Genomic DNA, 11,924 nt, shown 5'->3' with positions numbered 1-11,924 from the left:
TTGCTGTAAGTCTTTTACACTGAGCATCTTACTGATCAGGAATTTCTTTTTGCTTTCTAATGACTTTTTCTGCAGTGTATGATTATGCAACCGCAAGCTTCTGCTGCTTGGGACACTCATGAAATGCTATCGATGTATTAAGTGCTTAAAATATTCATTGCCCCTCTCTGCTGAGTCTATTCCTAAGTGAAAAGTATATTTCCCAACCCTCTGACATCAGACTTGCCAACATCATTTGCTTTGGCCAGTGGAATGTGAGCAGAAGTTCTGTAAACCATATTTAAGCAGAAGTTTTATGAGCTCCCATGCTTCCACTATCACTTTTTTTCTTCTGCCATGAAAGTGGCATGTCCTGGATAGGAGTTGCTCTGGATCCCCTATCCAGAGATTTGGGGACTGTTTGTTACCACAGCATAACACAGTGAAAGTTGACTAACACACCAGGACATTTGGGAAAGTCTCTTGAACAAGTTGAGCAGAATCTGCTTTAAGTCTTTTCTCAGGGCCCAGAGAATATTCTCTCCATTTTCATCTATCACAAGAGTCAGTTTATTTAGGATTCTGGAATATGTAAAAATGAAGGGTATGTAAGTTACTTTTTTTATTAACAAAAGAAAGAAATATAAAGACCATAAACCACTGGAATTAATGTACTACCACAATTGAGAACAAAATATTTTATTTCTCTCAATAAAACTATAGTTTACAATAGTATTTACTAAATAAATTATATAATTTCTCTTTTACAAGCAATAAACTAAATCACAAATATTTCAAAGACAATGTATGTACACGACATAAGGCCTTTTATAAATAGCTTTGCTTTTCTCATTTCACTAGTAAACAGTGAAAAAATCTTTATAGAAGCTAATTTTCTATAAAGTATATGCAGACCTATTATACTGATCTTTATATGAAACCAATTTAAACTTTTAATGACATCGGCTATGATTATAACTTTGCAAAAAAGAGCAGAATTTAGACGTTACCATTTTGCATGGATGGGTTTTTTAAAAATATATTAGCAGATTACATATGTCACTTACGGATAGTCACTGGATGCATGCAAAATGCAATAATGCAAGTGTCAATAGGAAAATAGCACTTCCAAGTCCAAAAAAGGTGATTGGCAATGGTATAGAAAGCAGCTTAAGTAGAGTTCATGCAGTTGTTCACAGTTCAGCAAGCAACAGCAAATGACAGAAGAGTGTGGTATTTTTCACATCACATCTGCTGCTCAGCCTCTCGGCCAAGGCTCCCCTGACATCTCGCAAACTCCAAGTCCAGCTGATTATGTCTCTGTGTGTAGTGGGGCTCAGCCGAGTTTCTTTTGGGTAATTCTGGAGTGGAGAAACTTCTCTCCCACAACTGTGTTCATGTCTCATCCATCTGCTTAGGTGGTCACCATTTTCACTTACTGAGGGGGGAAAAGAAAGCAGATGTAAGACTAAGTTTTGGCATCGATTTATAACGGAGCCTCATGAGTGGGGACACAAGTTTTTCTCCCAATGCCTCGTGCCTGGGAAACAGGCAGGCAGACGTGGGAGCGCAGTAGGCCTGGGATTCTTATGCAATAATGAGATTCTGCTTCTCTGGACCTGCAATATGAAATTACACCAAGGTTTCTCAAGTTCTTACCACATCACAGCTCAGTGCTAGCAACCTGGCAGGAAACAATGCTGGCTAAGACACCCTCCTGCCCTCTGAGTGCACAGGGCTTTGGGGATGTGCTGTGCTATATCCGGCCTGAAGCCAATCAGAGCAACCTGAACATGGTCTGGAACTCATGAATGCTGTGTTCATTTTCACACACTATCCCTGCGGATAGTGTTTTTACTCCCCAGGGTAAAAATATGTCCAGCAAACACTGGACCTACAATGGTAGCCACTTAAGGTCAGAGGCAGCTAATTCAACCTCTGGCAATTGTACCAAGATATATATGGGGAATCAGTACCATGTTTGGACAGACACAATGGCTTGAATCTACTGATTCTCAAATTATTAAAGCTACAGGACATCATGCAAGTTACTTATAAGGTACATCTTTGCACCTTATTTATTTTATCTGTAAAATAGGAGTAATAAACCCTACTTTATAAAGGATAAACTTTTCTATGGGGAAATACTGTGTACAAATATACACACATACATGATATACACAAATTCTATACATGTCATTTAGTGCCTGGCATATGTTAGTGTCTCCAAAATAGTAGTTAAGAAGGTTGCAGCTGGGATCACAGAGATCATGTGGTCCAACACATTCAGCTGGAGGCTGAAAAAATTTGGGTAAAAAGTTTGAAATGACTGAAAATTATTAGGAAGCAAAGTATGTCAAGGAGGATTCTGTTTAAAAGTATTTCATCTTGCAATTTGAGCCTGTCATGAGTTGTAACTTTTATTAACTCACTGCTTTGTTTCCTAGTTGAGACGGCTCCCTCTTACTAATCTAAATTGGAAAGTTTGCCTGCTTAAGTGTACACCGTGTTCACACTGTTATTCAACTAATCTTTCAGAAACAGCCTGAGTATTTGATGGTGTGAGCTATAGTAGCGGGCACAGAGGAAGCTGCCCCTGTTCTCAGGGCAGAGGTCTGTAAGGTGGACTTCATTAAGGCTCAGTCAGGGCCGTAAAAAAAACCACATAAAACTACAAGGTCTTTCTAATTAGAGTCAAGTCCTGTTTTCTTGAAAACTAAAACCAAAAGGATGTGATAGTTCTGCTTTACTTGTCCAAAAGATCCCAGCTGGAGATCTGTGTCTGGTTTCTGGTGCCAAACTCTGAGAGGGACACTGGCCCTACCGAAAAAGATCCACCAGTGGAGGACTCCAAATCCAAGACTCTGGAACTGGTTAAAGACCTGGGCTTTTTGGTCTAGAGAATAAAAGATTTCAAGATAGAACATAAGAGTTGTCTTGAATATCTGAAGGCTTGCCATTGGGAAGAAAGGGTTAGGTACTAGTTGAAATGTCCCTGGAAGTGTGACACTGTCATCAACAGTAGCGGCACAGCTGGCCATGATCCTTGGGGTGGGAACATCAGAACGTGTCTGGGAAAAGCGTCACCCTCTCGGTCTCCCCCCATCAAGCATCCTGATACTCATGTCCTCCCCCCACACCCCAGGCACAGGAGCCCAATCTGCCGTCTGTTGAGACTCAAGGGGTGAGACTAAATGGCTCCAAGACCAGAACTGGGACCAATTTGTAGAAGCCAGTTTTGCTTCAATGTTGGAAATGTTTTCTAACTAGAGTAAAGAAATGAGTGGTCACTGAGGGAGGGACAGTTGCTGTCACTGAAGGGGGAGGCCAGGCTGACTGGTCCCTGGGTGCAGCTGAGGCAGTGGACCCGGAAGGCCCTTGATGGCTGGTGGCCAGTTGAGGGGACTCGGGCAGTGGGGGGGAGGGGGGCTGTGTCAGATGGTCACAAAGTTCCATTATAACCACAAAACTCAATTAAACGCTCTTTGTAAATGTACACTACCGAAAAACTCAGAATATTGAAAGTAGTTCCTGTTACATAAGCCAATAACTATCTGAAAAGAAGTGTAATATTGTAGTGTTTCTCATAAAACTGCTTAAATTTATAATTCAGTGAAAAAAATCAAACAGGGTATTATAATAAAATATAATCTCCTTAGTACTAAAGATAATGAATCATTTTCAGCTCCGGTCTTAAAAAATCCTTTGTATTCACTAATTTTTTATTTTAATTTTTTCTAGCTAGTGAATAATTTTACTTTTTAATTTAATTTTATTTTATATTAGAGTATAGTTGATGTACAAGGTTGTATTAGTTTCAGATGTACAGCAAATTGATTCAGTTATACATATACATATATCCATTTTTTTTCAGATTCTTTTCCCACATAGGTTATTATAGATTATTGAGTAGACTTCCCTATGCTATACAGTAGGTCCTTGTAGATTATTTTATATACATTGGGGTGGCCAAAAGGTTCATTCGGGTTTTTTCCATAAGATGTAACAGAAAAACCCAAATGAACTTTTTGGCCAACCCAATAGTAGTGTGTATATGTTAATCCCAAACTCCTAATTTATCCCTTCCTCCACCTTCCCCCTTTGGTAACCGTAAGTTTGTTTTCGAAGTTTGTTTTTGTAGTTTCTTATACCATTTTTAAAGATTCCACATATAAGCGATAACTTGTCTCTGTCTGACTTACTTCACTTAGGGATAATCTCTAGGTCCATCCGTGTTGCTGCAAATGGCATTATTTCATTCTTTTTAATGGCTGAGTAATATCCCATTGTATATATGTACCACATCTTCCTTATGCAGTCCTCTGTCTATGGACATTTAGGTTGCTTCCAGGTCCTGGCTATTGTAAACAGTGCTGCAATGAACATTGAGGTGCATATATCTTTTCAAGTTGTGATTTTCTCTGGGTATTTGCCCAGGAGCGGGATTGCTGGATCATATGGTAGTTCTATTTTTAGTTTTTTAAGGAACCTCCATACTGTTCTCCATAGTGGCTGTACCAATTTTCATTCCCACCAACAGTGTAGGAGGATTCCCTTTTCTTCATACCCTCTCCAGCATTTATTGTTTTGATGATGGCCATTCTGACTGGTGTGAGGTGATACCTCATTGTAGTTTTGATTTACATTTCTCTAATAATTAGTGATGTTGAGCACTTTTTCATGTGTTTGTTGGGCATCAGTGTGTCTTCTTTGGAGAAATATCTGTCTAGATATATATATAGATATAGATGCCAATATCACTGATAAACATAGATGCAAAAATCCACAACAAAATACTAGCAAACTGAATCCAACAATCCATTAAAAAGATCATACACCATGATTAAGTGGGACTGATCCCAGGGATGCAAGGATTTTTCAATATCCACAAATCAGTGTGATACATTACATTAACAAATTGAAGAATAAAAGGCATATGATTATCTCAACAGATGCAGAAAAAACTTCTGATAAAATTCAACATGCATTTATGATAGAAGCTCTCCAGAAAGTCAGCACAGAGGTAACCTACCTCAATGAGCTCAAGTCCTTCTACTTCACCATCTTGTCTCTTGTCCCATTGGAATCATTTTTTTGTTTGTTTTTTTTAAAACTGAGGGTGTTGTAGAAGTTTCTATAAACTTCGATAAACTCTCACCCCCAGGGTATAAGAATGCCAAAGTTGGGTGAGGACTGACAATTCTATATCCATATTGTAATGTACTCCTGGGATGACAGGTTTGGTTACCTGAAAGTGTCCACTTTTGTAGCAATTTATAACCCTAATAAAAGGAGGTGGCTTAATAGGTCTTTAAGTCTTCTGAGGGATATGAAAGCACAGTGTCTCCCTGCTTGTAAACTTGACCACAGTGGAAGGCTGCAGAAGGCAATTTTATTATCCCTTATTTAGTATAAAGCGTGCTATAATTTTCCTTTCTTCAAATTATAATCCACAAGTCCTATATTAGCCATAAGGGAAGAGATAAAGCGTAAGCTGTCTGTCTAACCTAGCAAGAAACTCATAGCTTGAGTTTATTGTTCCAAACGTGGTACATGTAGAATCCCCTCCAGCTCCCCAACATAAAGATAGGCTCTTCAGTTATTACTGCCCCAAACAGTAGCAACTTCTTCTGAGGTACTCAGACAAAACCCTCTCCTGACCTGATGTCTTCAGAAACAGAAACAGGAACTGGTGCTTTGGTGAGAGAACTCAGCCGTATCTTAGGGAAGGGATGCCAGACAGAATGCCACTTCAGCTCTGTCACCAACTAAAGTGCTGTAATGTATACACATGCACACCATCACTCCGCCACACAGATGCCAGGGTTGCTTCCTAAGCACGTGATGCTCTGAGAATCCATGATCTATTTTAAATTCTGAGACCGAAGGTAAAGGTGTGATAATAGTTGGCATGAAAAGAGTCAAGTATTTACTTACGTCTGTGGCCTTAATCCTTAGCGTTATTAATCCACGCATGTGTGTTCGCGTGTGGGTGTGTGAGAGGTTCGTATTTTTATTTGCATGATTGAAACTATACAATAATGCACACATATGGTCAAAGACGGCAAAGCCTTTTCAATAAAATTACTTAAAACACAAACACAGAGAAGTAAAGGCACCTAGAAAATCACAAGCAGTCTGTTTGCTAACTACAAAGCCCCTTCTGAGGGTGGACTGCACGGTGGGGCAGCCAGCTCTCCCCAGGGGGACCTTCGAAGAAGATCACTTCAAGATGGGCTAAGCTGGGGGGTCTAAGTTGACTTTTTAGAGCCAAGTGCAGAGGGCATCAAAGACGAGAAGTTTCTTTTTGAGGCCTCATCTCCATTCCTCCCTTTTTTTCAATCTTTTCTCTGAAACACACACACACACCCCCCCCTCAACCTACTGTTTAAAAGACATATTTAGTCAACAGAATTTCATAAGATCTGGAACGTGCTGTGAGGGGATTTTAGGGCAGAGCTGAAACAAAGCAGAGCTTTAGGACAGTCACCCTGGCTCAGATGACCACACGACATAGTCCCTGGGGTCTCCTTGTTCCATGAGCTCCTGACCCTCAGGGACAAAGTTTTTCTGTTTTGTTTTGAAACTACAATTGCCTCAGAGTTCAACTCCAGCGTCTCACAGGAGCAGGATCTTTTCCTGTCTGGTGTCCAAGGGCAGCCTCATTTTGATTTCAAGTTGAAATTCTTTGCCAAAATACCCCTGTGGAAACTACTGATTTCTTCCCAGGCTAGTCGTAGGTGGCAAGTCCTTTATTTCCTTGTCCTATACTGAGACTGTTTTCCCCAACCCCACTTTGTTTCCTTTCTGTTTCATATTCTTTTGGCCAACATTCCCTCTGTTGCCATGAGAGCACACCAACTCATCCTGCCTCATTTTAGTCTAAATTCACTGCATCACCACAAACACACATACAGGCTTCACAATGCCCCACCCTAATCATCCCTTTGGGTCTGGAGTCCCCTCCATCTCTGGGCTCACTGGAGATCCCTGAGTTTCAAACACCAAGCAGCCACCGTGTCCTTTGGAAATCTTTTTTTTTTTTCTTTTTTTAAAAACATAAGGATCTATATTTACATTTTATCATTTCATATCATTACTGGAGTATTTCACAAGGCACAATCACTTGGAAGTAGATTGGAGTAGGGGATTTCTCTTTGAACAAAGGTAGCAGGCATTCAAAAGCTTACCATTTTTTAAGAAGGTGAACAAATACATACACTAGCGCTGCAGAATTCAGGACACAGTCTATATATGGAGTCCATCACACTGCTGTGTGGTTTTATAGCTGGAAGGAAACTTAGGTCTAAATTTCCTACCGTTGTACTTAAAAAAATTTAGATTCAGAATTAGTGGTGAAATTATTCTTTCTCAAGAACCAGAGACTACAGGGCCTTAATTGAGAAGCCTCGAGGCAGAAGGTGGGACTTGGAATGACCTTGAAGGGTATGTACAATTTGGATGGAGACTACCCCGTTGTGCCGATCTGGTAGAATGTTTGTTGAATTCTGACGTGTTGGCGGCACATGGAGTACCAGGCCTCCTGCCAACTTTCAAATGCCCTATCAAAGCATTCCACACCAACCAGCAGATAGATAACTGATAAGATGAGAACAGACCCAAGAAAAGCTGGCACTGATCCTGGATGTCTCGTGGGATGGATTTAGGATTATGGCCTCTCATTTCAAAACTGTTAGTGCAGCAGCAATATTTTACCACAGTTCCCTGCATGATTAATTTGTTTTCCAAAGACCTAAGAGAAGCCGGAGGGCATCAGTGATTTATACATTCTGGCAATTCTACAGTGGACTTTCCAGCACGAGGGTGACTTCTGCTAATTGTAAATCCAAATGGTCACGTTATTATCTAATATATCACGTAGTCTGGGGCCACAACTGAATTCACTCTGGAAAATGCAGGGAGAGGAATATGGTACTGGTTTCATCAGAAAAGGAGCACTGCCCTGGGACAAGGCCACTGGCTTTTCTCTGTCTGTGCCGAAGGAAAGAGTAAGACACCAGTGGCCCCCAGCCACAGCCTAGAGTGTAGGAAGTAGAAGTTGCACCCCTATGAAGACTTTCCCCTCTCAGCACTTTTCTTGGTACCATTTTTCTTTCCAAAAACACACAGTTGCTGGCATGATTGAATTGTCTGCCCCCCCCCTTCATATGTTGACACTCTAACCAGTAGTACTTGAGAATGTGACCTTATTTGGAGATAGGGTTTTTACAGAAGGAAGTGAAAATAAGGCCCTGATTCAACACGACTGGTATGCTTATAAAAAGGGGAAATCTGGACACGGAGACGGGCACACAGAAGGAAGACACGGGGAGAAGATGGCCATCTACAAGTCAAGGAGGGAAGCCAGAAACGGAGCCTTCCCTTACAGCCCTCAGAAGGAATCAACCCTGCCAACACCTTGATCTTGGACTTCTAGCTTCAAGAACTGTGAGACAAAACATTTCTGTTTTTTATGCCACCCAGTTTGTGGTACTTCGTTATGGCAGCCCCAGGAAACAAATACTGTAGCCATTACTGGGATTTAGAAAGTTTTTATATATATATAAGGATCTATATTTGAATTTTCTTATGCTTAATCCTATCCTTTATCGGGGGCTACCGCAAAAGCTACAGTCACCTGGGGGTGCAGTGGCTGTAAGGGATAACCTGTCAAAGATTGAAAGTGAAGAAAAGGCTTTTTCCACCCCCTATTTGTTGATACTTCATTAAAGATGCTACCTATGCAGTATAAAGAAGCATTTTCTGTGTTAAATCCCCAAACTGCCATAGGGCCTTTTCAAAGAGGCTCAAGTAGAATTGGCCTTGATGGATGAGAAGGGCACGGTGGCATCCTAGGGAAGCTTAGCACCTTCATTTCTGTGCCTGATTGTAATTGCAGCCTCCAGTTCCACTTGAAAGGTGGTAGATGCTGGGCTTGTCAGAGGGAGCGGCCTTTGCCGTTTGAAGGATGTGCCCCTGCCAAACTTGCCTGCACTGCACTGAGAGGCTACCTTAACTTACAGGGAGCGGAGACAGTCCTCTGAGCCTCCTACACGCACTTGATAGATTTCAGTTCAAAGACCTCAATCACTCCTGTGGTTGGTCAGAGGCGCCTTTCTACCACTGGGTGGCAGTAGGGTCTGCTGCAGGAACTCAGTCCCAAACCCAGTTCATAAACTTGAATGTGGTTAAGGTTTACCTTAGAATCAAGTTCATTTTTCCTCTCAGGTAAAGCAAAGCTCACTGGTCAACCAGCTTAGGAGGGGATCTTAGGGGAGTGATACTGATTTCCCTTACATTTATTAGCACAGAAGAATTACAGGATGCTCAGAGCTGAAGGACCCTGTCAACAAGCTGACAGGGTCTCAGCCCTGGATGCGTGGGGAACTTTTAAAAATACCATTGCCCTGGTCCATCCTCAGGGATTTTATTTCTAACACACAATGTGTCTCCAACAGGTGACTGTATCTGTTAATACATTCATTTACCTGACAGCTTTTTGTGAGAAATCCACAATAATTTGGAAACATTTACACAACCTCACAGAGACTTAGCCAAGAAGATGGGAAATGAATGGGAAAAACGGGCCGAGAGTGGTAAAGAGCGTGTGTGCCCTTTTCCACGTCCTCAGTAAGGCGAACAGTGTCCCCCCCAAATTCACGTCCACCTGGAACCTTGAAATGTGGTCTTATTCAGAAATATGGCCTCTGCAGATATAATTAGTTAAGATGAGGTCATCCTGGATTAGGGTGGTCCCTACATCCAGTGACTGTTGTTCTCACCAGAAGAGAGGACACACAGAGGCACAGAGTCACAGGGCGGTAGTGTGAAGACTGGGGCGGAGATTAGAGTATTGTAAGGCAAACAATGCTGAGGACCGTGTGGACCACTAGAAGTTGGAAGAAGCAAGGAAGGACCCTCTCCTAGAGCCTTCAGAGGCAGCGGGGCCCTGCTAACACCTTGACCTCAGACACCTGGCCTCCAGACTGGGAGACGAATTTCTGCTGTTGAAGTCTCCCAGCCTGTGGTATCTTGTCCTGGCAGCCCTAAGCGCACAGGCAGACACAAACCAAAGTGAAGCCAGGTCCTCATCTCCACTCCTTAGTCTTCCTCCTACCACCCATCACACTCAGGGAGGCCTTATTTTTTACTAAGTGGACAGTACTTATGCATCCTCCCTTCTACCCAATTTTCCCCTTCCTCCTCGAGTCCCAGGAGAGCCAATGGCATGAAGGAGGACAGCCCGCTCACAAGGTCCGCAGGTATGATTTAAACTTGCTTTCCTAAAATTCTCATTTGCTCCTCATCCTTTTGAATCTGCTTTTTGTTTCCTGAAGGCTCAGGACCTGGTAGACCCCAAGTTCCTCAAACACTCTCTTCCCAAGAGTTGGAAGGGCTCAGGAGGCTCGCAAACACTGGCTTCCTATGACGAGGGAGAGGATGGAAGTCAAAATCAGAAATAAAAAGCAACAGAGAGAGTGTGGAGGGAGTAGGGAAAGAGAGAGAAGCTGGTGTTCGAAGAAAAAGAACGAAGAGTACTGGTGCTACCCAAGGAGGGCCTGGTGAATACACTCAGGTAAGCTTAAGAGCAGAACCAGCCTTGAGAAAGGTGGAAATCACCTGGCTTGTGCGGCCACGATTCACTGTCAAGTGAGGACAAAACAGAAAAAATTCTACCACAGCCCTGTATGCTGTCATTCAATTGTTAACTGTGGGCCTAATTTAACTGAAAAGCTAGTATGCCTTTATAATTCCAATTACCTAAGCTAATCCTTAAACAGTGGTTTAATACTTTGTTAAAAAAAAAAAAGAAAAAAATCCTACATGACCTCCTAATTCAGACCGATTGGGTTGTCTCACTAATTTGAAGCTGGTGTGACCCTTGTTTCAGGACAGAAATCTCTTCTAGGTGCTGTGGGGCGCAGGCAGTTGGATCTCTTTTTTCAGCTTTTCCACATGTCCTAGAAATACTATTTGGTCAATGACTTAAGAAGGTCAAGCCTTCCTGGAGATTAAAAAAAAAAAAAAAGGCCATATTTTGCCCTTTCTGAAATCTCTTCATTTCTCAATGATGTGGTCATATGGCGGAAGAAGATGGCATTCTGGTGACATGCCTGACAAGCCAAAGGCAGCCTTTGTCTCTTCTCTTCCTATTTTAGTCTCACTAAAATCTACCAAAAACTTGAGCAGCATCTTTGGTTGGTGGGGAATCTAGCTCTCTGCTGAGAAGCGACAGCATTACCGCTGTTTCAAATAAACATCTTTTGCAGCAGCCAATGCGGCCTCATGCAAGGAGTGAGTCAAGAGACCCGATACTTCACATACAAGTCAGTAACTTCAACGCCGGCGGAATCAAGTCTAGAAATGCTGTTTCTCTTCCCAAAAAGTTCCACTGAATTTTCTAGGACCCCCGTGACCTAATTGAAAGTGTTTTTCTTCTTTTTCTCAGGCTTTTCTCGTGCATAATAGTATGATAAGCTGTTAATTCAATCATTTTCACTTCTCTGCCACCCTTCGTCCCATGATCAAAGAGTATTATTAACCACCCTAAAGACACAGTAAATAACCAAGCTGTCCAACAGCTGCACATCAGAGCATTAATCTCCAATGCTGGCATGGCAAAGAAATGGCTTAACTGTTTCTTTGCCCACAGCTATTTTTGCACTTCAAACAGCCGTCTTGCAGAAACCGATATCTGGATGAAAGGACATTATTGAGAGGCTGTTAATATGGAAAGTGTAAAAAGAAAAGGGCGTAACCTCAGGACTGAATAACAGAAGCAAGAAAATTGTTGTTTTGTGGCGGCTCTCTTTCAAACTTCCGTATAACTTTAAAAAGCAATTCCATTATCTCCCACTTACCCATCCATTCCCAGCTAGTCATAAAAAAGGACACTCTCACTCGAGTTTTTCATCTGCAGTGCCTTTGTTGGTTGTTCCTCTTTC

At 41.9% G+C, this 11,924-nt stretch overlaps 1 protein-coding gene across 1 annotated transcript in view; it reads right to left on the bottom strand.

Moving 5' to 3' along the window:
- Positions 1 to 662: 662 nt before the first annotated feature.
- PIP5K1B (phosphatidylinositol-4-phosphate 5-kinase type 1 beta) overlaps positions 663 to 11,924 on the bottom strand; it is a 301,759-nt gene continuing 290,497 nt past the window's right edge. The window contains exon 15 of the mRNA XM_057722227.1: positions 663 to 1,417. Within this exon, the coding sequence (XP_057578210.1) occupies positions 1,415 to 1,417 (3 nt within the window). The 3' untranslated portion in view covers positions 663 to 1,414. The remainder of the gene's footprint in view (positions 1,418 to 11,924) is intronic.

This window comes from Hippopotamus amphibius, chromosome 2 (assembly GCF_030028045.1).
Source record: "Hippopotamus amphibius kiboko isolate mHipAmp2 chromosome 2, mHipAmp2.hap2, whole genome shotgun sequence".
NCBI lineage: Eukaryota > Metazoa > Chordata > Mammalia > Artiodactyla > Hippopotamidae > Hippopotamus > Hippopotamus amphibius.
The sequence above is the reverse complement of the archived record's forward strand: the minus strand, read 5'-3'. Positions and strand labels throughout refer to the sequence as shown.